Source organism: Castor canadensis, chromosome 6, assembly GCF_047511655.1.
Source record: "Castor canadensis chromosome 6, mCasCan1.hap1v2, whole genome shotgun sequence".
NCBI classification, from domain to species: Eukaryota; Metazoa; Chordata; class Mammalia; order Rodentia; family Castoridae; genus Castor; species Castor canadensis.
Window position 1 is genome coordinate 43,317,549 of NC_133391.1, and position 26,059 is coordinate 43,343,607.

The following is a 26,059-nucleotide window of genomic DNA, read 5'->3' on the forward strand; positions in this document are numbered from 1 at the left end:
CAGTTATATTTAGAAACTTGTGGAAAATCCCATAGGAAAATATGACTTTCCTAAACAGAAGAAAGGTAGAAAAATCTGAATATACATTTAATTGTTGAAGAAATTGAATCAGCAATTAAAAGTCTCTCCTCTAAAAAACTTACCAGGTTCAGATGGTTTTGTGTTTCACCAGTCCTCAAGGAAATAATACCATCTTAAACTGTTCCAGAAACTAGACTAGGCCACTAGTTACTTATTTTTTAATTTTTTTTTTGGTGGGGGGATGCTAGGGTTCAAACCCAGGACCTCAAGTATGCAAGGCAAGTGCTCTACCACTGAGTGACATTCCAGCAGCTGCCATTTATTCTGAGTGTAATAACAGCCACAAAGATGGCTTTTAAAAAGCTAAAATAGAGAGGAGAGAGGGACCTAAGGTAGGCTGCTCTGTTTCTATCTCCCCAACATTCACCTACTGAAACCCAACCCCAGGAAGATGGTATTGGGAGGTGGTGCCTTTGGGAGGCAATAGTGGGTCATGAGAGATGGGGCCTTACAAATGGGACTTGTGCCCCTATAAGAGACATCAGGGAGATCCTTTGCCCCTTCCACTTCATGAAGACATAGCAAAAAGATGGCACTCTATGAACCAGGAAGCACACCCTCACCAGACACCAAATCTGCCAATGCCTTGATCCTGGACTTCTCGGCCTCCAGAACTGTGAAAAAGAAATTTGCGTTGTTTGAAGCCAGCCAGTCTATAGCATTCTGCTTAACAGCCTGAACTGACTGAGATAGAAACTGGTACAAAGAAGCCAGGGTGCCACTGTGACAGATACCTGAAAAATGGAGATGCAGCTTTGGAGCGGGGTATTAGGTAGAGGATGGAAGCGTCTCGAGGTGCAGTTGAGAAGTGTGGATGCTAAGGATGATTCTTGTGAGGGCTCAGAAAGAAAAGAGGCAATCTCTTAGAGTAATCCCAGTCTTCTTCAAAAACACCTAAGTGGGGCTGGTGGAATGGCTCAAGTGGAAGAGTACCTGCCTAGCAAGCATGAACCCTGAGTCCAAACCCTACTACAAAAAAAAAAACCAAAAAACCAAAAACTTAAGTGATCCTGAACAGAATGTTGGCAGAAATATTGGTAGTAAATGATGAAACTGTACACGGAAATGAGGAATTTCACGGAACTGTGTTCATGTCCTAGTGTTCTGTGGAACGTAGAATTTGTAAGCAGTGAAATTGAATATTTGGCTGAGGAAATCTCTAAGCAAAGTATTGAAAGAGTAGCATGGCTCTTCTTGACTGCCTAACCTAAAGATGGAACTGTTAGCCTGGCATGGTGACCACATCTGCAATCCCAGCACCCAGGAGGCTGAGGCACGAGGACTATGAGTTCCATAATAACTCATTATAGACTACATAGCATATTTGAGAACAGCCTGGGCCACACAGCAAGACCCTGTTTCAAAAAAAGTAATAATAAATGTTGGAACTGCTAAGCAGAAAGAAACATGAACTTAAAGAAGATTTACCAGCATTGACAAGAGTGAGACAGCCTGTTTGGGAGAAAACAAACACACTAAGGGTATGGCGTGCCCCTTTGATAAAACAGACTGGTGTGTGTTTTAGCTTGGATCTGGAGTGTCCCTCGAAGGCTCGTGTTCTAAAGGCTTGGTCACCAGCCTGTGGCACTATTGGGAGGGATGGAACCTTCAGTGGATGGGGCCTAAGGGAGAAAGTTAGGTCACTGAGATTGTGGCCTTAAAGAGACTATTGGGACCCTAGCTTTTTCCTATCTCTGCTTTGCATGAAGCTGAACAATTTTCTTCTGCCCTGTGCTGCCACCATGATACATTACCTCGCCACAGGCTCAAAGCAACAGCATCCAGGGACCAGGGACTGAAATGAGTCAAAATAAACCTTTTCTTTTGTGAGTTAATTTTCTCCAGTATTTTGCTACAGTGACTAAAAACTAACTAGCAAAGTATGGATCGGCCAACTCCACAGAGGCCAGGAGCCATTCTCCAAACATGGAAGAATGACCCTGAAGGCACTTCAGAGAACCCTCAGAGCTGCCAATTCCTTCACAGGTCTCTAGTGTAAGGACCCAGACAGATTCAAGGGGGGAGGGGGAGGGCTTTGACCTTGGACTTGCCAGTCTCCAGAGCTATAAGAAATGAATTTGTTTTTATAAGCCAACTAGTTTATGGTATTCTGTTATAACTGCCTGACTCGGCTAAAACATAGATAAAAAGCTCAAAAATGAGATGCTGGAGGCTGTCCCTGAGTCACCACTTGAAGAGGAAAGGCCAATAGCCACCTGACCCATGCCACATTGAAGTGAGCAAGAAATAAGTATTTATGTTAGGCTGGGGATGTGACTCAGGGACAGAGCACTTGCCTAGCATTTGTGAGGCCCTGGTTCTATCCCAGCACTGCAATCATCATCATTATAATATATTAAGCCACATTTTCATGTATTTATGGCCTATTTATAGGTGTCCTCTTGTCCCCTCTGTCTTAGTTAACTGTCTTTTTCCTTTTTTTTTTTTTTTTTTTTGGTGGCACTGGGGTTTGAACCCAGGGCTTCATGCTTGCCAGGCAGGCACTCTTGAGCCACTCCACTGGTCCTAAGGAACTATAACTTTATAGAGTTACAGTTGCAAAGGCAAGTTCAGGATCAGGACAGTGATGAACTCCTCCAAGACAAAGGCAGTTTTTTTATCCTGGGGCTTAGCAAATACTCAACAGTCATTTGTTGCGTGAAGAAATGGAGCCAAAAAAAGGAAGCTGGAAGTAGCAGACAGGAAGGAACATGCCCTGCCCCTCTCCAGAGAGCAATCCAGGACAGCTTCGGCTGCTCTGCTCAGGAAGGACTGGAAAGCAGAAGGCTTAAGTGAGAGTGGGAGGAGGTGGGGAGGAAGTTTCAAGAGAAAATGACACAGGCTTTGGAACCAAGAGCTAAGCGGGAAGCAGAAAGCTGAGGCTCTGTCAGTTTCCCAGCAGTTCACACCTGCACACAGCACACATCATCCCCAGAAGATGCCAAGAGCCCCAGGCAGAGAAACTATCTCCCAGCATAGCCCACCTCAGCAGCAGGAGGAAGCACTGGGAAGTGACAGAGCACAAGTTCCAAAAGAAACAAAACAAAACTATTATAGCTGAGATATTTTAAAATTCCGCCCTCAAGGCAGCCTCCGGTTGCTACAGCAACCCCAGCTCTGTAAGAGTGGCCCGCTAACCAGCATGCCAGTGCCCCTGTCTCAAGCAACCCAAAGGAGGCACAAAGTGTCTTTGGGAGGCCAGGAGGTCTGCCACCAACGACCACCTAGGTAATGACTTTGAGATCCAACATGATCACAAAATCTGTTCGCCATGAACATTCAATGGTAGTTTTGTCCCAGGTTAATATTTTGTTAAAAATACGTACTCACTGGGCATGTGGCTGAAGAAAGATCACTTGAGTCCAGGAGTTCGAGACCAACCTGGGTAACATAGTGAGACCCCCCCCACCTCAAGAAATAAAATATAAAAATGTATATGGACTCAGTGCTTACCATGTGTGAGGCCCTGGGTTCTATCCCCAGCACTTCAAAATTAAAAAACAAAACAAAAAAAACCCATACCTTTTTAACAATACTGGGGTTTGATCTCAAGGCCTTTAGCCAGCAGGTACTCTAGCACTTAGGCCACACCCCTAACCCTTTTTTGCTTTATTTTTTGTATGGAGTCTCACATTTTTGCCCTCCTACCTATACCTCCTGCATAGTTTGGATTATAGTCACACATCATCATATTAGGCTTTTTGGTTGAGATGGGGTCTCACTAAGCTTTTTGCCCTGGCTGACCTCAAACTTCAGTTCTTCCAATCTCTACCTCCCAAGTAGTGACACAAAAATGTCCCATTTTCACTCAGTTAAGGATTGAGCAAATGAAGGCAGTTGGGTATGAGTTTAGGCTGAGCCCCTCAGAGCCGGACCGAAACTGGAGCTGATGACATCCCTGCCCTGTCCTACAGATGCATTAGAAGTGTCCACTGAGCCTGGATAGCTCATGGTATCTTTAGGAAGCCCAACAAGTAAAAGAGGGGAAGAAATGGCCACAGAGCCACAGGCAGCCAAGGGGACCGAGCCAGAGGGAGCAGGCAGAGAGATGCTGTCTTCCTGTCACTTCCATCTGAGTGAAGAGTCTTGCCCCTCCCACTCCACATGGTCACACCTGGCTGTTTTCTGCACCCTCCCACTCTCAGCTGCATTCTTGGTGGTAAGCTGGGCATCTCGGCCCAAAGAGCGCTGGCCCAGCTGCACATACATCAGGAGCTGCTCCAAGTGATGCTTGAATGAGGATGGTGGTTGGGGGCAGGGCAAGGAGAGGGGGGCTTTCCACTGAGTTAGACCACTAGAGGAGACCACCTCTAGGCCCTGTGACATTGGTCACCACTCAGGGTGCTGTTTGTCAGCTGGTAGGCCTTCAGTGTTTTTGAAATGAATGAATGAATGGCCCTTGCCTTGGTGCCTCATTTCAAAGAATGGAATAGGTATGAATTGCATCTCTCTACCAAGGACTTGGAGGGCTCCAACAAAGTCTGAACAATCGATACTTGTTTTTAAATGCTTTGAAAAATGATAACTGCTGTGTCAATATCAGCTACCAAAACTGACCCAGCTAGCAGCTCAAACAACTGTTAGGTGCTTCACAGGCCAGTACGTGACACAGGTCCTCAAAGAACTTTAAGAAATATTGCAGGCTGGACAAGGTGGTGCATGTCTGTAATCCCAGCACTCAAGAGGCTGAAGCAGAAGCATTAAGAATTCAAGGCCAGGGAAGGGGAGAGTAATGACCCGATCACTGTATGCACATATGAATAAAGGAAATAAAATAAAAAAAAAGAATTCAAGGCCAGGCTGGATTACATAGTGAGACTGTCTCAAAAAAAAAAAAAAAAAAAAAAACCCAGCAGCAGCAGCAGCAGCAGCAGCCAGATGCCAGTGTTTCACACCTGTAATCCTAGCTACTCAGGAGGCAGAGATCAGGAGGATCACGGTTTGAAGCCAGCCTGGGCAAATATTTCTCAAGACCCTGCCTGAAAAATACTCAACACAAAAAACAGGATTGGTGGAGTGGCTCAAGTGATAGAGGTGCTTGCCTAGCAACTGTGAGGCCCTGAGAATCACAGCAGGGACTAGGGGTGTGGCTCAGTGGCAGAGCACCTGTCTAGCTTTTGTGTGGCCCTGGCTTCTACTCCAAGCAACACGCACACACACTACAATAATACTAATCACAATTCAGTGTTCACTGCCTTCTGGGTACAGGCACTATAGTTGGTACTGCTTGGTGCCTGTCCAAAATTTGGGGTTTTTTTGGCAGTACTGAGGTTTGAACTCAGGGCCTTGAGCTTACTCTACCATTTGAGCCCTGTCCCAGCTCCAGAACCTAAATTTGGTCTGAGCAGCACTGCACCATGTCCCCACCTCCTCACCTAGTGGTGCCTGGGTGGCTACATTGCAGCCCACCAAACAGAACTGACAGTCCTGGAGAGACTTCTGGAAAGTTCTTCAGAGGAAATCAGCTCTATGTGCTGTGCTTTTTGTCCATTCCTCCCTCCTAGGAATGCACATGAGACTTCACAGCAGACTTGTACTGTGTCAGTCAGTTTTCCATTGCTGTAACAAAATACTGGGGGTTAGGAGCTTAGGAGGAGGAAAGGTTTACTTTGGCTCACATTTTCACTCCATGGATATTTGGCCCTATTGCTTTGGGCCTATGATGAGGCAACACATCACGGAGGAAGCATGTGGCAGAAGAAACCTGTTCACCCCGTGGTGGCCAAACAGCAAGGAGAGAGAGGAAGGGCAGGGTCATCATATCCCCTTTAAGGGCACACTCACATGACCTAACTTCCTCCCACTAGAGCCCAATTTCTGAAGGTTCCCATCTCACCTCCCAGTAGCACCTCAGACTGGCAGTCAAGCCTTTAATACACAGGACGATGGAGGACACTCCAGATCCAAGCTGTAACCGAAAACAGAAGCTTGAAGAAGTGAGGGAAATTGTACGAGGTCACACAGGTAGTGAGTAGCAGAGCTGGGCTTCCATTTCAGGCCTGCAAACTCCCCAAGTGAAAAGAAGAAAAGACAAGCATGTTTGTCAGTAAGGAAACTATAGGACGACTTGCAGGCCACCAGGGGCCATCTACTCCATACACATCTACTGAATCTGGCTAAGTGCCACACACAGGAGTGTGGCCACGAGTCCACATGGACAGAACCACGAAGCTTCTATTTTAGTAAAAAGGACACAAAAAGGACACAAAATAAATATGTATGTATGTATGTCAAGTGGTAAGAACTTTGAAAAAGTTAAGCAGAGGGAGATAGAAGGGGCTGTTTTTAGAGGAAGTCATATAAGTCAATGAGATCACCTGCCCACCAGATCTTTAGGAAGTTATGCGAGGTGGCTCACATCTGTAATGCCAGCTACTGAGGCAGAGATTGGGAGGATTACGGTTCAAGGTAAACTCAGGCAAAAAAGTTAAGTGAATCCCATTTCACCAAACTTGCTACTCATGATGGTACATGCCTGTAACCCCACCCAGCTATGTGGAAGGGATTGGTAGGAGGACCAATCACTTTTTTTGGCCCCAGGCATGGCTCAAGTGGTAGAGTGCCTGCCTAACAAGCACAAGGTCTTGAGTTCATACTCAGGTACCACCACAAAAACAGCCCAAAAACAACAAAAAAAATGAAGTAATGGAAAAACAGAAAGGGATGGAACAAGGCAAGTGTGGAAGGAAACCGCAGGCACAGAGGCCCCAAGGCAGGAGTGTGTTTGGAACAGCAGAGGGTGCTGGTGGGTGGGCATAAACTGACAATGACAGAGGGAAACAGCAAGCGAGTTCAGAAGGTGGTAGGATGACAGGATGGGAAGTTGGCAGGTGGTGAGAAACTTTTGGCTTTTACTCAGTGAGACAGGAAGTCCAGGAGGGTTTAACCGCCAAATACATCAACTTATATTTGGACTGACGTATAGGCCAAGGAATAGAGAACAGTGGGAGGGAGAGGGACCAGACAGGACAGGAAGGGCAGGTCAGAGAGGACCACAATGATACAAGTAGGACATGCTAGGGCCAGGCAGGCGGGTGACTTGTGGGTGCAAAGTGCTCCCATGCTGGATGAGTTCTGAAGGCAAAGTTTATATGGGGGACAAGACAAGAGCAGTGTGATGTCACTGGGGACAATGAGGAGATGCCCAGGGAAGACTACAGGAGAGAATGGGTTATGCTCGGAGTACTAGAAGAGTCAGCTCAGGTGCACTGGGTTTTGGATAGTTATGCTCAGGTAAAGTCAGCAGCCCAGGCTGGGTGTGGGTTCAGGGCAGGGGCAGAAAGACAGTGGTTGGACACCCCACACCTTATGAAGTGAAATGCCTCCAGAGAGATTACCCATGGGTACCACTCACCCACTGTCTGCTCCCCATGGGACTTTATTACATTCCAGACAGCTTCACAAGAGATAGCACAACGAATATTTATTAGGATGATTTTAATTTAAAAAAATAAGCCCAAAGTCTCTGGGTAATAAACTAAAATACAGTAAAAACTAGCATGTAAGCGTTACACACCTTGCTTACATGCAGTGGTTACTTCATTGAGCAAAGGCTCTGCAGAAGCTTCCACATTATTCCATACTGCCTCCCCTTTGTTTAGAAGTCCCTGCTGCGAGGAGGAGAAAACTGAGGCACAGAGGTAAAGGGACTGGCATGAATTCAGACTGCAGGGCAAGGCACATAGCAATTTTGCCCAGAAATTCCAGCAGCTCCACATGAAATGCTGCCCAAGGGATATTTCTGTGGCTACGCCCAGCAGGAAAAAAATACGCCACTGTCCTCTTGACCAGTACATCCCAGGAAGAGAGTGGCAAGGGAACCAGACGTGACTTGACACATGACCTAGGCCAGGGCCCAGCAGATAGGATTTCTCTGTGGCCCAGGCTTCCTCAGGCCCCTTGCCTCCAATGCAGCCCCTCACTATCCAGCCCAACCCTCCTGGAGGAAAACCAGCTGCACAGCCTCGTTCACATCGTTCACAATGTGGGACGCCTGCATGAGCTCTGGACTGAAGCTGAAGTCCCGGTGCCCATGGAATGGAGGCTCTGCTCCTCCCAGGGAAGGCTGTGTGGACCCCAGGACCTGGGAACTGTACACACCAGTGCACACCAGGATGGAGGTGCAGCTCTGGGTTGCTGAGGGTCGCTGCTTCCACAGGCCCACAGCCTCTTGCTCCTCTGCCTTGCCACATTTCGCCATCTGCAGGTACTGGTGGAACAGGTTGGCACCATAGACGTCAGACATGGGGTTATCACTGGAAGGGGCATACCGGGAAAGGAAAGAGGAGAAAACCCAAGTTCAGTGTCACAAGACAAAGAGAAGGGAGATCAGTTTGGGGGGGAGAAGTGTCTTAGCGATAGAGAAACAAGGGCAGTGGGGGCAGATAAGGAAGGGAAGCTGTGAAAGGGATGAGATGCAGCAGGACTTACCCTACAGCATAGAGCTTCCGGATGGGGGCAGCCCAGCCCCGCCGCTCCGCCTGTTGCCTGATCAGGTCCTCTGCATACTGGTAAGTGAGGATGCTGGGTTTGCCCATCAGGCCCTCGTACCTCAGCTCCTTGCCCGTCAGTTTCCGGTAGATGGTTTCCAGGCACAGCAGGAAAGTGCCATGGCCAAACCTGCCCAAGAAAAGCACTCAGCAGCCTAGCCTTCTAGACCTTCTGCCATCCTCTAAGCAGTCCTGTGTATCCCTACCTTGTACTCCAGACCCATGAGGCAATGGGCCACCATTAAATCACTTTTAGTAAAAGCAACCACTTAATGCATACTCTCCTAGCATTGGGACAGCATGTAACATTTAACCTTCTGAGAAACCCTACACGGCAGATGCTTTTATCCTCATTTTACACATGAGGAAACTGAGGCCTAGTGAGACAACTTGCCCTAGTAGTAGAGCTAAGATTATAACCCAGGTGGTATGACTGAAGAAACCTAAACTTAAATCTACTCCAGATTTGGGGCAGGCTGCTGGCTGACATCCTTCCCCTCTTTGCTAGCATCAATTTTCAGCCAAGCCTATTGCCCTAAATGTACAGAGTATATTCCCTGCCTCCCTTGCAGCTAGCTGTGGCCATGCAACTAAGGAGAGGAACTGAGTTTAACTTTTACTAAGTGTCCTTAGAATTTGGGGAAGGGGAACAGGTGCCAGTGGCTCATGCCTATAATCCAGGAGGCAGAGATCAGGAGACTCATGGTTCGAAGCGGAACATATATTCCTGATATGTAGTTCACAAGACATGGCTCAAAAATACCACCCCAAAAAAGGATTGGTGGAATAGCTAAAATGGTAGGGCACCTGCCTAGCAAGCATGAGACCCTGAGTTCAAATCCTAGTACTGTCAAGAAAAAAAAATTACAATGTACCCCCCCAGCACAACAATAAAAAATAATCAAAATTTAAATTTTAAAAAAATTGGGGAAGGGGTGTTCTTCTCTGCCCCTGTTATGGTTTGGATCTTAAATGTCCTCCTGAAGCTCATGTGTAGAAGGCTCATGTGTCACTGGGAGGTGTTGGAACCTTTAAGAGATGGGGCCTAGTAGGAGGGTGTGTCCTTGAAGAGGCTATTGGGAGCCTCACCACTTCCTGTCTGGCTCTCAGCTTCCCAGGTGCCATGAAGTGAGCAGTTCTGCTCCACAGTGTGCTTCACTACAAGCTCAAAAGAAATACAGCCAGCCTACCATGCACTGAAACTGAGCCAAAATAAAAAAATCTTTCTCCTTTTAAATTGCTTACCTCAGGTATTTTGTCAGTGATGCAAGCTTACTAATACTCCTCTACTACTAAAATGCCACCTAAAGTGATGACTGGTGTTCTAGCAGCCACTTTGGATTATGTAGTGAAAGACTAAGGATTATGCAGCAAGAAGTCAAAAGGTGCCTATGTCCCTAACAAACAGCCTCCATACAAGCCCTTGACTGCCAACACAACTTTTTTTTTTTTTTTTTTGGTGGCACTGAGGGGTTTAAACTCAAGATTTCACACTTGCTAGACAAGTGCTCTTACCACTTGGGTCATTCCGCCCGCCCAGCAACCCAACTTCTTTTACCCAAGTGCTCTAACACTTGAGCCATAGCCTAAATCCTTTACTTTTAGTTATTTTGTCAAATGGGGTATCATGCTTTTGCCAGGGTTGGCCTTGGACTACAGTCCTCCTATTCCACCCCCCAAATATCTGGGAATACAGGCATGTACTACCATGCCTGCCTTGTTAAAGACACTGTGTTTTGGGTTTTCATCCCTGGCTGCTAAGCCAAATTCTAATTAATACTATGCTACATATTAGTTACACTTCACTGTTGCTTATTTATATCAAGAAATCTATTTTCAATTTTTAAGTTATTGAGTGAAAAATTAATCTCAAATCTGGCTTATGCACTGATATTTTCTCCTGGCTATTCAGTTACATAACCAAACCCCTACATCTGGTGTCAGCATACCCTAAACTCTAGGAATATTTTAGATAAACTATCAAGCTACAGAAATACACTTTAAAATGTTTTTTTTTTGGCAGGGGGTACTAGAGTTTGAACTCAGGACCTATACCTTGAGCCACTCTACCAGCCCTTTTGTGATGGGTTTTTTCTAGATAGGGTCTCACAAACTATTTTCTGACTTCAAATTATGATCCTCCTGATCTCTGTTTCCTGAGTAGCTAGGATAATAGCCATAAGCCACCATTTGACTTGTGGGGGTCTTGGCCCCTGACCTCCCCGCCCCCCTCCGCTGTTGACCCAAACACTCACAGAGTCCGTTAGGAGGCAATGCAGGATGAGATGACCCAAGACTTTGACGTCACAGATAAAAGCAGCCAAACAGCACAAAGCAGCTGTCTGCTGGCCTTGCAGTAGACAAGGGCCAAAGGGATAGAAAAGAGCTACCCATCAGCCAGAAAAGGACAGTCATCCTCATAGCTGAGCAGGGAGTGTGGACTTGCTCAGTGCCTGTGTGCCTTATCCACTGGGTTTCAGTTCTCAGGTATATGCCACTAAATAGTTCTGGCTTTCCCTGCCCCTGCATCTCAAGGATAAGAGCAAACAAGGAAGTAAAAGAACCAGTACAATAGGCTGGAGGCCAGGAAGGAAGAGGTGGTAAATAATTTGCATTGATATACCTCAAAAACTGTACATTTGGGTTCCACTAGACAAGAGCATCTCTATTTAGATTATGAGGGCAGGAGACATATATTAAAAATCATCTCCAAGCTGGGCACAGGAGACTCATACCTGTAATCCTAGCCACTTGGGAGGCTGAGATCAGGAGGATCGAGGTTCAAGGTCAGTCTGGGCGAAGAGTTAAGATCCCTTGTGAATATCCAGGCAAAATGGACAGAAGGTAAGGCTTAAGCAGTAGAGTTCCTTCTTTGTAAGTGTGAAGCCCTAAGTTCAAACCCCAGTCCCACCAAAAAAAAAAAAAATCTCCATACATCTTCATACTCAATAATTGGTAGTTTTAGTTTAATAATTAACATGTGGTGTGACCTTTGAAAGTCCTCCCAGAGGCCAAGTTACTGTGGCAGCTACATAGCCCAGCTAGATGGGTTCCAATCACCCAGAATGTCAGGTAGCAAGCTGTCTTCAGGGCTACCAAGGCAGCAGCTGGAAGTGGGCCACCAGAGTCAAAACCAGGAGCCTAAGTCCTACCTGGGCATCTTGGCTTCAGCCATCCAAAGGAGATCCATGTTGCTGGCCAGGACAGGAAGGTGGGGATAGGGGGCCATTGCCAGGCCAGCCCCAGGTTTCCCATTGCTGAGGAGGACATCCATGATCAGCTGCAGGCTTGTCTCCCAGCGGACAGGCTCCCCAAGGAGGAGCACCCCTTAAAGAGCAAAGGCACATGTGTGAGTTATGCAGGATACTGAGTCTGCCCTTTGGGAGGTAGGCAGGTGGAAGCCTCAGGAGGCAGTGAGGCCAAGTGGTACCATCCACCCAGAGCTCATCATGGTCCATGCACCTGGGCAAGGGTGTTATTCCCTGAGCCAGTCCTGGCCAAGCCACTTGCCAGTATACCCTAGGTAAACAGAGCCTAGGGCCTAGCAAGGAGTGCCCTACGGGCTCCATCTTAACTTGTGTCCACTGGTGCATCACAGAAAAGCCAAAAAAATGAAAGTGGCAAGTCTCAGGCTGCTTCCTCCTGTTGATGGGGCTCTCCCCACAGCTCCTTGCTCCACATATGCTCTGCAGGGGGCTCTCCCTCCTTCGATCTGGTCTCTGGCCCCAGCAGCCAATACAGCCTAATGTCTAAGCAGGGGCTTAGACTAAGAGAGCATCGAATTCTAATCCTGACTCTGCCAAGTTTCCTGCAAGACTGTGGTGACTTACCTGAAAGACTCAGTTTCCTCAGCTACATAATAGCAACACCTACTTATAGTATTGTAAGGATAAGATATGGGAAGCACCTAACTCAGGGCCGGACACAGTAAGCACTTAGCAAACAGCAGCTGCCAGTGTCAGCTCCAAGACCAGTGAGCTGTGGGAGGTGCTTTAGAAACTGGAAGATGAGGACATGGGGGTTGCCTAACATGAGTGAGGTCCTGGGGTCCACCCCCAGAACCACAGACACACTGGGCAGATAAGGACAGTCTTGAACAATCAAAAAATCCCCCATCCTAACAGCATTTGTTCTTTTTTTTTTTTTTTTCCATTGGTACTGGGGTTTGAACTCAGGGCCTCATGCTTGCTAGGGAGGTGCTCTACTACAGCATTCGAATGTCTCTTCTGATAGTCATGTAGGTGAACACCTATTCATAATTATTTGAGCCAATTCCATTTTATATACAATAACAAAGCATTTTTACACAGTCTTAATAAACACTGAGTTTTTCCAAAAATACAATGAGCACGTAAGTGAAGAGAATACTACCTTTTCTTAAAACTTCACCAAGTTGTTCTCTATTTTGGAAAACACTTCACAAGTGGCAACACTGCCCCAATGACACACACCTGTATCATACCTATGAACACAGTCAGTCTGTGATTCTGTCCTTAGGACAATCATTTCACTTCTCAGGTAATTATTATGTTTTGGAACACATCATAATCCTCTTACTGGGGCTGGGATGTAGCTCGGTGGTACAGCGCTTGCCTAGCATGCGTGAGGCCCTGGGTTCGATCCCAACACCAAAAAAAGAGAAGACAAAATAAAAATAAACGGGAGCCACCTCCACCTCCTGAACTTGTGTAGAACATAATCCTCTTACTGAAATATTTTCATTTTATTTCCCCCATTGCATTAGGGCTTTACACTGCACTATTACTTTTTTTTTTTTTTGTGGTGCTGGGGTTTGAACTCAGGTCCTATACCTTGGGCCACTCCACCAGCCCATTTTTCTGATAGGTTTTTTTCAAGATAGGGTCTCAGAACGATTTGCCCAGGCTGGCTTCAAACTGCGATCCTCCTGATCTTTGCGTCCTGAGTAGCTAGGATTACAGGCATGAGCCACCAATGCCTGGCACTAATTACTTTTTGATGTATGTACATGGGAAGGTCACATTTCATCTCAGGATATAAAGGGATGTTACAATATTTTTGTTGTACAAGGGGAGAATTGAGAAGCACTGGACTAGATTGCCTCTCAATACCTTTCCACTGCAAGAGTCTCTAAGGTTACAATTTTTCTGTATAACAAGGTGAGTGATGTGGGGAAAGAAAAATTACCAAGTTTCTCAGAGGTAGTGAGTGAAGATCTGGGGCAAGAACCCACGTGTCTTGCACAATGCCACCTTGTCACTTTAGCAGCCTTTAGGCAAACAGTCACACTAAAACAGCCTGAGGCCTGAAAGCACCCACACATGAGCAGCATCTCTTTTACCTTCAATAGCTGGGAAGTCACTCCTCAGAAGGGGCTGCCAAAAGACAAAGAAGAGGCCCATCAATGCCACAGTCACTTTCCACTCCAGGAGCATCCAGTCTCTAGAGGTGGGTGGGTCAGAGACCATGCTCACTGAGCAACCCAAGCCAAGAAGCTGGACAGGGCTGAAGAAGATGATTCATAAAGAAAGGAGAAAAGACAGTGACCAGGTTGGTGCCAGCACAGGCTGAGGGATACCACAAGCAAAGCAGGATAGGAAGCAAGATACCAGAAAGCAAGAGCCTCTAGAATCAGGTAGCTAAAGATGCAGGTGGCCTATAGAGAGAAAAGAGCTCAGGGTATGATGGATCCTTTGTCTTGACATCAGTTTGTGAAGAAGGAGCCTGCACTTAACCAGCCTCTTAGGGTCCATTCTTTAGTCTTGGCCCTACCACCAAATGGCTACGTAACCTGGGGTGGGTCACTTCCTCTGCATGGGGTGCTGAGCTATTCTAAGATCTGTTCCCACTCTGTTTGCTGGTTCTCCACAGACTTTGCATCATTCAAAAAGAAAGCTCTCAAAAGAGAGGACGTGAAAGGACATGCTATGTACATAAATGAAAGCAAGTCTACTTGTTTATAACTATATTTCGTCAAATTCGGAGGATTGCCTAACTTAAAACTTAAGTTATGTGATATCTAGAAGCAATGCGCCAACAGAGACCTCAGGAGATGTGGGCAATCACACTCTAGAGGAACAGTGAGAGGCCTGGAGCTGCTGATCATGAGAGTTAAAGACATCACGGGCTGGGTGCAGCTCAGAGGCAGAGTGCCTGCCTAACATGGACAAGGCCCAGGTTCCATCCTCAGAACTGCAAAAAGAAATCAAGACGAGGTTTCAAATTTGAGCTAAACCCAAAAGGCATGTGGGAAGACATGCAAAACCTCCAGCATTCTTTACAAGCAGCTGCTTCTCAAGAGGGCAACTCTGTGGCCCATGCTTCAGGAGCAGCAGTGAGTATTAAACAAAGTTAATGCTCCCTGTGCAACACTGGGAAAGTCAGCTGGTAAATACATAACTAATCATTGGAAGAGATGCTGTGGCTCTGAAAGGAGTTCCAAGCTAACTAAAAACAATGCAGAAAAGCAAGGACTTGTAGTCGCTGCTTCTCTGGGCTACTCACATTTATCCAAGAACATAATCCTTGCCCAGATGTCCCTCTCCAAAGAGACCACACTACAGAAGCACAGACACAGTGCACTCTTATCAGGGAACAGGAGGTCAGAGCTGCACATAGCCCAAGAGCGTTGCTCATCCTGTACTCCTCATTACCGTGGTCTTTGGCCGCCGCTCGAGATCCACCATGTCCAGCACTGGGAAGGCCATTCGCAGCTCATCCACTGTAACCACGTCTCGGAAGCCCAGTCTGGAGCAAGATCAGGGAAGTAAAACTCCACAGTTCTGAAGGAAGATGCATTTCTAAAGCATTAGATTACAAGCGAGGGAAACCGGACCCAGATACTGCAGGGGCCAGTAGGCAGGTTGTGACTGCATAGGCAGAGTGGACAAAAGCCATGCGAGAGTAACCCTCAGCAGTGGACACATTCCATGTGCCAGGTCCTATGCCAGGCACAACCCAGGGTGTCCTCCAGGAGCTTACACCATGCTCAGAGCCCATCCATCAACAGTGTGGCCACTAACAGCTCTGCCTCAGTGCTGGGCAGCCTGGCAGTCACAAAGGGTTTAGACAGGAGCTAAACCCTTGATGGTCAAGCCCAATTCAGCAAAGAATGGAAGGCCATGTGGAAAGTTAAGCCAGCTCCAGCCTTTTCTCCTCTAAGACCTGCCTCCATTTTTCTGTCCCCAATTCCAACCTGCAATCTTAACTGGACATGGTTTTGGGTGATGCCCAAAATGAACTTCCCCATCCAATCCCCCAGTAACAATGATGCCCTACTGCCCCGAGTTTGCTCCAAGGTTCCCACCTAAGTCCACTCTTCTGTTCTCTAATTCTTCACCCTATCCAGTCCTGACCTTCTACCTCTCTTGCCTTAACTACCTCCTGGGGTACAAATTCTCCATGAAGCCACAGGCCACTCCTACCCCAGGGAGAATCTCTTTCCCTCGACACCCATGAAACTTAGAACCTATCTCATTCTTTGTAGCCTTCACTCATATGCTAACTTTTTCTTCTTCTTTGAGGTGCTAGAGATCCAAACCAAGGCCTCAAATGTGCTAGGTAAGTATTACTACTGAGCTGCCTCCAGCCTTTCATATGCTATCTTAACTATCCTTTACTGTTCATGGGTGTGTTATTCTTGCCTTCTCAAGTATGGACGCCTTGATTGGGCCAAAATCCAAATGCTCTTACTTGGTCCCCCGCCTGCTTCCGAGTACACAGCCCAGCATGGCGCCCAGGAAACACACAACTGAACAAGCACAAATGAACAAGCTGCCTAGAACAGGGAGCTCTGCTTCCTAAGTACATGCATGTCCAAAAGGAGGAGCTCACTTTTCACTAACAGGAGGTGCTGAGAAGCCAGCAGAGCACCCAAGGAGGCGTCTGGAGCTGTGTGCTTCCAAACCCAATTACAGAATCACCTGGGAGAGCTGTTTGTTTGTTTAAATGCAGATTCTTAACTCTTATCCTAGATCTAGTGAATCAAGACTCCCCAAGAGGAAGGCCCAGGACTCTGAGCTCAGCATAAGACTGATGCAGCAGCATGTGACTAGCCTTCAGGAACCACCAGGTGCAAGGACTGACCACATGCAGGAGCTGTCCTCATTCCCCAAGAGCTCACCATGGGCCACAGCACTCCCTACTCTGGTTCCCGCATGGCCAAGGGAGAAGTCGTAGTCCTGCCCCTTCCTCTCCAACCATAGCAAGAAGACAAAAGGATACGCTCGGGCATTCTCCACCATGGGCCCCTGCCCTGACACTAGCATCCGCTTGTCATGGTGCTGGGAGAAGAGCTTCATGGGGCTGTGAGAGAGAATGACTTGGTCTGGATCCACCTGGAGGAGGAAGACACACAGTTGATAGAAGATAATGGAGAGAAAGGCGGAGAAAAGGAAAAAAAAAAACCAAACATCCAGAAAATGAAGGGGGAAACCCTTTCCAGCATCTGACACTCTAAAACTTATCCAAATAAGAATGAGAAGCTTCCTAGTTTGATTCTTGTCAAGAAATGTCATCAGACACAGTCTGACTGCCCACCAGTCCTGTTGGGCTCAGCTAAGACCTCTTTGAGTTTCCCAGTCTCCACTTGGGAACCACAGGCTTTGCATTTATGTTCTGTCATAGATATTTGCCTTGGACCTTGACTTTTTGTTTTCAGTTCTACTTAAAGACACAACTTTCCTTCCTTCCTCCCTCCTGAGTGCTGGGATTACATGCATGTGCCATTATACCCAGTTTGTTTTGCTAAGGAGGTGATCTACAACTTGAACCACAAGCTCTTTCTTTAGTTGGGTTTTTTTTTTTTTCTTTTTTTTAGGCAGGGTCTCATTTTTACCCAGGGCTGGCCTTAGACAGATGTCCCCCTACCTATCCTTCCCATGTAGATGGGATGACAGGTACATACCACCATGCCCAGCTTATTTGTTGAGATGAGGTCTCGGTAACTTTTTGCCCAGGCTGACCTCAAACTTCAGTCCTCCCAATTCCATCTCCCAAGCAGCTGAAATTACAGAAGTAATCTACTGTAGCAGCTCTTACTGATATCTTTTGAAGCCCAAAATTTTCTAATTTTCGTGAAATCCATTTATTTTCTTTTATCGCTTGTGCTTTTTGTGTCATGTCTAAGAAATCACAGCCTAACCCAAGGTAACGAAGACTTATTCTTGTGTTCTCTTTTTAAAGAGTTTTGTAGATTTAGCTCTTAATTTAGGCCTATCCCATCCTCCCTAACAACTGGTGTCTTCTTTATTCTTGCAATCCTAGTGGATGTGAAGTATCATCTCATGTCAAACGACTTAAATAGGACTGAAGGTACTGCTCAAGTGATGGAGCACCTGCTCAAGCAGTAGAGCATGAAGCCAAGTTCAAACTCCAGACCCAGCAAAGAAAGAAAAGAACAAAAGCCTTGGCTAGATGTATCTCCAAAGAATATAAAGATATACAAATGCTCACCATCGGGCTGGGGCTCCAGCTTGGTAGTACAGCACTTGCCTAGCATGCAGGAGGAGGCTCTGGGTTCATCCCCAGCACCAGAAAAAAAAAGTAACTCTTTAGTGTGTTAGTTCAGGCGGGGCCCAAATCCATGCTTTCTCCAGCAGATATGCAGTTGTCCCAGCGCCATTTGGTGAAAAGTCTGTTCTTTCCCCTGGTCTTGGCCCCTTAGTCACAGAGTAATTAACCATAAATACTAGGCTTTAGTTTTGGGCTATCGTTTCTATTCATTGATCTACCTGCTTATTCTCTGCCAGTACCACAGTGTCTTGATATTGATGGCCGTGTAAAAAGTTTGAAATTAAGACTGTGAGTCTACCAACTTTATCCTTTTCAAAATTGGCTTTTTTTTTCTTTTTTGCTTTTTTCTGGTAAGACTACAGTTTGAACCCAGGGATTCACACTTATTTGCTGTGGTTATTTTGGAGATGGGTCTTAAGAACTACTTGCCCCGACTGGGCTCAAACTGAAATCCTCCTGATCTCAGCCTCCCAAGTAGCTAAGGTCACAGGTGTGAGCCACCAGTGCCCTGCTCAAAACTGGCTATTTTTGAATATGAATTTAGGAACCATTTGTCACTTTCTGCAAAACCGTCAGCTGGGGTTGTAATAGGAATTGCATTGAATCTGCAGACCAACTGGAGAGTGTTGCTATCTTAACACGCAGACTTCCAATCCATGAACATGTGATAGCTTCTCATTTACTTTCAACCATGAAGGAAATTCATAGTTGGGAATTTCTTCACTTGCTTTCAACAGTGATTGTAGTTTTCACTCAGGGTACAGACCTGATGCTTCCTGTGTTAAATTTATTCCTAAGTACTTTAGTTCCCCCAACATACCCTCTCTCACTCGTTTGTTTAGCAGTGTTGGATAAAACCCAAGGACTCTTACATGCTAGGTTTCTTGGTAGTGTTATAAAGTACTTGCTTTCTTGATTTCACATTTGTGTTGTTTATTATTAATGTACAGAAACACATATGGTTATGCAAATGTTTTTACCTGAAACCTTGGTTTACAGAGGTACTGGCTCCAATAGCTCTTACTGGGTCCCCTGGTTTTGTTTTGTTTTTTTGTTTTGTTTTGCAGTATTAGGGCTTGAACTCAAAGCCTACACCTTGAGCCACTCCACCAGCCCTTTTTTTATGATGCTTTTTTTTTTTTCAAGATAGGGTTTCATGAACTATTTGCTCAGGCTGGCTTCAAACTATGATCCTCCTGACCTCTGCCTCCTGGGTAGCTAAGATTACAGGGGTGAGTCACCAGCACCTGGCTTGTTTTTGAGACAAAGTCTCCCTAGATAGCCCAGGCTGTCCTTCAACTCACTTGTAGCCCAGGCTGACCTCAAACTCACAATCTCCTGCCTCAGCCTCCCAAGTGCTAGGATTATAGGCATGCATTACCACATCATTTTATACCTCTCTTGTTTATGAAAAAAACTAGATATTAATGCACAGTCCCATCCAGGATGTGCAGTGTTAAACAAATGTGATCCTTGCTTTCCAGGGACTAAAATTCTTTTGACTTTTTGGGGTTTGTTTTGGGGCACTGGGGTTTGAACTCAGGGTTTCATGCTTGGTAAGCAGGTGCTCTACTACTTGAACTATACCTCCAGTCTTTCAGGGGCTAAAATTCTAAGTCAACCTTGATACCCAGAAGAAAAGGACATGAAGATGATAAACTAAAACTGCCAAAACAAGGGGAAGATTTTTGTGCACACTCAACTCTGTGTGTGTGTGTGTGTGTGCTCACTCAACTCTGTGTGTGTGTGTGTGTGTGTGTGTGTGTGTGTGTAAAAGACCCTACAAGTGAGGGGTCTACTTGTAAAGCTAGGCTTGAACTTTAAATTATTTTTCCCTTAGATCATGCATGGTAGTTCACTTCTATAATCCCACCACTTGGAAGATTGAATAGGAGGATCATGAGTTGAAGCCAGCCTGGGCTACATAGCAAAACCCTCTCTCAAAAAAACAAAAATAAAACCAAAAAACCCAAACTTCAAGTTTCTTCCCAAAGGGTTAAAAGATTTCCACTGACGCAGCTGGCCATGACCTAGGGCTTATCCACACTATATGCAGACCCGGAAAAGAGACGTAGAGCTGGAGTAGAGGTTCCATTAGGATCCCCATCCTTGGACATCACTGCCTCTGACTGCCTCTTACCTTGCACCCCAGCAGAGCTGACAGCTCCTGGGCTTTACTGTGTTGTAAGGTGTTCCCAGCATTTGTGACAAAAACCACAGGCACCCGTAGCTCCCCGTGGGAGTTCACCAGCCTGCCGAATGCTTCCAGAGCAGCTGGGATCACTTTGTGACCCCGTACTAACACGCCATCGATGTCCAACAGGAACCCAAAGGTTGGTGGGCTCTGCACCAAAGAGAAGAAAATTATCATCACGAGTCAAGAGGCACAAGAAAAGAGAAACAACCCTTACTGAGAAAGGCTTGTCCTCAAGCTACCAGGGTCCTTGAGAAATTATGGAGAGCGGATTGAAAAGCCTATGAGAAATGGACGTAAGCAAGGCAAGATGCGACTTAGTTGCTTTTACCTGTAGGCCAAGATAGGCACAGCCCCGTCCATGAAACAAAAAAGCAGAACAGCTGCATCTCCTAAGCTTGCCAAAAAAGCAGAACAGCTGCATCTCCTACCAGGTTTCTCCAGTTCCAATGTCACGCCCTCACCGGGAGCCTAAGCTCCACCAGTTTGCTGCTGTTTATAACAGGCCCACGGAAGGAGGGTTTGAGGCTTTTTACTCTTTGCCTTTGGCTCTTTGGTGTGGGAAGCTTTTGGAGGGGAAAAGAATTACTGAAGGGAAAAGAATTGCTAAAGGGAAATTGCTGAAGGGAAAAGAATGGCTAAAGAGGGGTTGATAGAAAGTCTGCACCGAGAACTTTAACATAGGCCTTAGAAAGCTAACCCAAAGAAAGAACTTTAACACATGCTTTAGAAGCTAAAGAAAAGCCAAAGAGAACATGGGACAGTGCAAGATAGAGGACCAAGACTTTGCAAGTGTGAGCACCAAGGCTTTGAGAGACCTAAACAGAGATGGCAACAGTGCAAGCCTCAGGGCAAAAGACTTTAAGAGCGATTAAGCTAAAGATAAGCTAAGAGAAAACATAGGACAGAGTGAGTCTCAGGAAAGAGGTTTTAAGCAAGGTTTTATAGAACTGCAGGGAGTTAAAAAATGAAGATAGAGAAAAGAAGCAATAAGGGTTGTGCGTCTCCACCTGACCCCACTTTCTGTCTGTCTATCCTATGTCTTTTCTGAATCTCCAGTCGCTCCTAGTTAAGCCCAGTTAGGTTCAGTAATAACCATGGAGCGAAAGCTCACTCCAACAAGGAAGGGAGCGAAAAACAGTGCCCCCGCCAATAAATGGCATTCTTTTTTTTTTTGCAGTGCTGAGGACCAAACTCAGGGCCTTGTATGTGCTAGGCCAAGTGCTCTTAACACTGAGCTGTACCAAGGCATGCGATTTCTGATTGACCAAATCCAGCAATAACAAAGAATTATTCCTTTTTCATGTTTATTCAAGCATATAATTACACTACTAGAACTAACTTTGCACCAGGCATCGTGGTGCATGCCTGTAATTCCAAGACTTGAGAGGCAGAGGCAAGAGAATCTTACATAGCAGGGCCCTATCACAAAAGAAGAAACAGGCCAGGTACAGTGGCTCATGCCTGTAATCTCAGCTACTTGGGAGATGGAAATCAGGAGGATTGCAGTTTGAGGCCAGCCTGGGCAAAAAGTCAGCAAGACCCCATCTGAATCAATAAGCTGGACATGGTGATACACGCCTGTGATCCCTGCTGTGTGGGACACTGGTCCCAGGTAAAAATGTAAAACCCTATCTGAAAAATAACTAAAGCAAAAAAAGCTGGAGGAAAGGCTCACAGAGCACCTTCCTAGAAAGCATGAGACCCTGACTTCAAACCCCAGTACCACATAAACAAAAAAGTGGGAGTGGAAGAGTAGGAACATTGTAATTACCCAACACCTACTGACACAGTTTTCTAAAACCATGTATCAACTTACCCGGCCACTGGCACTGTACCTTACTCTTACAATTCTGATTTTCACTTATATCAAACAGCTGTTAATTATCAAACATTTTATTAATTTCAATGTTAAAAGAAACCTCAATCTGCATTTTCTTGATTCATAAGGTTAAAAAATATCTTTTGAAAATTCAGTCCATTTCTTCTTTTATAAACTATTAACCCACAAGATGTTTTCAACTGTCAAAAACAGTTATCTGGGCACCAGTGACTCATGCCTGTAATCCTACCTACTTGGAAGTCAGAGATCAGGAGGATCACAGTTCAAAGCCAGTCCAGGCAAAGAGTTCATGAAACCTTATCTCAATAAATCCTACCACAAAATAAAGGGCTGGTAGAGTGGCTCAAGGTGTAGGCCCTAGGTTCAAGCCCCAGTACTGCAAAAAAAGAACAGCTGAACTGGGCTGGGGACGAGGCTCAAGTGGTAGAACAACTACCTGGCAAGTGCAAGGCCTTGAGTTCAAACTCCAGTACTGCCAAGGGGGGAAAAAAAAACAAAAAAACAAAAAACCTAACCCAACCTGTCTGCTATTTTTCTAGGTCAAGCCACTCCTACTCTATGCACAGGGCTCTATCTATGAAGAGCAGCCAGAGATACAGTTTAAACAATGCTCCAGTTTCTCCTTTCTTCCCTGGGTTGACAGACCAATCAGCCAGTCTAGAGAACAAGCTACTAAAATGCAGCACTTTTGTAAGTACGAATCGCTTCTAAGTACGTAAGTTCTAAGTAAATACCCAGAATTAAACAGAGGTGGTTACTTGGAAGGAAATTCTGAGCGAGACAATCAAAGAGTAAGATACATGCTGCTTGTATGAAACTCTCCTGCAAGCCCCATCGGTGCCAGACTAGACAGGCAGGCAAAAGGAAAACACCATTCTTGTTCACACTTGAGTAGGGAGAACCCTGAGATGAGCAGTTGCAGGCCATGGACTCTGAGCACTCCACCAAGAGGTGAGTCATGGGGGGTTAGCAGGGCCTGAACCAGGGCACTTCACCCAGAGGTGGGGGCCTGGCTGTCACACGTCCTGTGGGCAAGGGGCTGAAATAGCAAAGCGGCATCATCCAACCCACCCTGTAAGAAAATCTGGGCTGCTGAGAAAAGCCGATCGAGAGGACTAAAGGGAGTCTACTTGAAGGAGACCAGGTAGGACCACCTGCATCCAAGATAGAGATGAGGGTGGCTTCACCTAGGGCAGTGGTAATAAGAATGGAGAGAAGGGTCAAGTACCAGCGGCTCACGCCTATAATCCTAGCTAGTCAGGCCAGAGATCAGGAGGTTCAAAGCCAGCCTGGACAAATAGTTCTTGGGACCCTATCTCAAAAAGTACCCAATACAACAAAAGGGCTGGAGGTGTGGCTCAAGTGGTAGTGCACCTGCCTAGCAAGTGTGAGGCTCTTAGTTCAAACCCCAGCACTGCCAAAAAAAAGAAAAAGAAAAAAAGATTGACTGAAAAAAAGAAAGAAAGAAGACATGTCTTACTGGTCATATCCTAAATAATCACAAGATCTGCTTTCTTAAAAATAAGAATCCTCAGCTCCTGTTACTTAGGATGGCTTTTCAGGACACTTCAGCAATAACTTTGGCGCTCCCTCAACTATCACTACATCCCCTCTCCAAACCTCAGAATGTACAGAGAAGCAGGTGCTCATCCACATACACTTCAACTGTAACATACGTACCATGCGAGATGTTAATAACAGGGGAGACCAGGCTGGGGGCTGGGGCTCAGAAGAGCATTTGCCTAGCATGCCGCAAGGCCCTGGGTTCCAGTCCTAGCACAATAATGTTAATAATAGTAGGAAAATCGTACCGGCGATGGTGGGGGAGGGCATGGGAACTCTGCTTTCTGCTCAGTTTTTCTGTACACCTGAACTGCTCTAACACAGTCTTTAATTTTTTTAAGTGAAAGTGCCTACAGCAAAGGCCTGGACTTTCCCTTTTTATTTTATCCTCTTCTGTGCCTGTATTCTGACTTTTCTTATATATCACTTGATTTTTCTTTTTAACTACTCCTAGGTATTAGGCCAGACCCTGTAAATTAAAATTTTTTTGTGGTGGTGAAAAAGTGTGTGATATTTAACATTAGTTGAAATGAAGGGACCACTAAGACGCTGCTCTGTGGCTTGGCACATTTTCAATGGCAATAACAATCACTACAACTACAGCTGTGACCACATTCGAGGACTCATTACACAACCGCCACTGCACAGTACCCAACATTCAGCACCCTATTTATTCTCACAAAAACACTGCATGGTAATATTCCCATTACACAGATGGGGAATCTGATGCCTACAAGGCAAGTAAGTCATTGCTTTAAGCCAAAGAGCTAATAATCAGTGCAGCCAGGACTCGGTTCTAAAGCCACAACTCTTTCTTTGTTTTCTATTCTACCAGAAAAGTCACTTGGGACCTGCAAAGATGCCAGAGGCATCTTCTTTAAGCATCAGTCACTAGTTTACAAAGTCCTTCATCTACATGTCCCATTTTTCAGTTTAGCCACTGCTAGCTCTAACAATAGCCAAGACACATAACTTCTTTGAGCCTTCGCTGCACCACAGGCAAAAATAACTGACAAACACTGTTAACAGCTTGCACTCTGGCTCCACACAACCTGAGTTCCAGATTCTGCCACTTACAGCTGTGTGCCCTTGGGCAAGTTGCTTAACCTCTCTGCCTGAGTTCCTCCATCTGTAAAGTGGGAATAATAATAATAGTACTTACCTTAGAGTTGTTATGAAAATTATACGAATTAATGATTGCTAGGTACTTAGAGTAATACCTGTCACAGAGTAAGCAATATGTGTTTTTTAATCACAAAAATACATAAAAGGATTGCCATGAGCGATATTGTCATTATCACATAGAGACTGGATTTAGAAGACAAAATGATTAGTACCACGAAAAAGAAAAGGCAATAGGGCCAGGGGCTGTGACTCAAGTGGTAGAGCACTTGCTAGTAACTGTAAGGCCTTGGGTTCAAAGAAGGAAGGGAGGGAGGAGGGAAGAAGGGAGGAAGGGAAAAAAGAGAAAGGGAGGGAGGAATGGCGGGAAGGAAAAGAAAGGGAAAGAAAGGGAGGAAGGGAGAAAGCGAGAAAGGGAAGGAAGAAAGTAAAGAAAGGAGCTACTCAGGAGCAGAGATCAGGAGGATCGCGGTTCGAAGCCAGCCCAGGCAAATAGTTTGCCAGACCCTATCTCGGAGAAAAACCATCACGAAAAAGGGCTGGTTGAGTGGCCCTGAGTTCAAACCCCACCAGGGTCCCCATGCCTGCGAGGTCGCTGAGACTCTGAACGGGGGGAAGCGCCCGTGCTCTTGTTCCCGCACGGTCCCGCACTACCAGCTGCTCGTGGCAAGCGAGGCCCCGCGATCTCCGCACAGTCCACCTGCACTGGTGCAGCTGCGCCGCGATCCCGCGATCTTTCAAACATCCTTGAAAATCAAAATCTAAATGTCTGGTGGTGAAACTGCAAGAGGAGGGGGAACCACACGGGACTCGAGAGATGTGACGGAGGCTGAAAAGCCGTCCCGAGGGGGAATGGGGTTCGTGCGACCTTCTCCGCCTGCAGGCACCGAGCCGCACTGAGGCAGGGAGGACGAAGTGCGCCCAGGCTCAGCAAATCTCAAGGCCATTTCCTAGGGGGCCGGCTCCGGCAGCCATGAGCACCGCGTTCTCACCTCAGCGCGGCCCACGGCGTAGCCCCTCCCGGACCACCTGCCCCGGAGCCCCACAGGCGTCTGCCGGCAGAGCCAGCGCGCCGCGCTGAACGCCACAGCTCCGCAGAGCCCAGCCATCGGCCGCACGCCCTCCTGCCGCGCGCACGCGCACACTGCTCCGGGTCCGAGGCCCCGCCCCGCCGTGCAGCCAATCAGCGGCCTCCGGTGCGCGCGTCCTCTCGGGAGTTGTAGTCTGAAGTCCGGGAGAGGGCGGATCGAGCCGGAAGGGAGTCCACCGCGCGCC

The 26,059-nt window shown here is 46.4% G+C and overlaps 1 protein-coding gene across 1 annotated transcript; it reads right to left on the reverse strand.

Annotated features, from left to right (window-relative positions):
- Positions 1-7,489: 7,489 nt before the first annotated feature.
- Positions 7,490-25,917, reverse strand: Hdhd5 (haloacid dehalogenase like hydrolase domain containing 5). The gene is made up of 8 exons (XM_020184806.2): positions 25,777-25,917; positions 20,203-20,406; positions 16,773-16,885; positions 15,203-15,296; positions 13,891-13,924; positions 11,723-11,897; positions 8,512-8,700; positions 7,490-8,336 (listed from the first exon to the last, which is right to left on the reverse strand). Exons 1-8 carry the CDS (start codon positions 25,891-25,893, stop codon positions 8,003-8,005), a joined length of 1,260 nt encoding a protein of 419 aa, XP_020040395.1. The 5' UTR covers positions 25,894-25,917; the 3' UTR covers positions 7,490-8,002.
- Between the last annotated feature and the right edge of the window lie 142 nt (positions 25,918-26,059).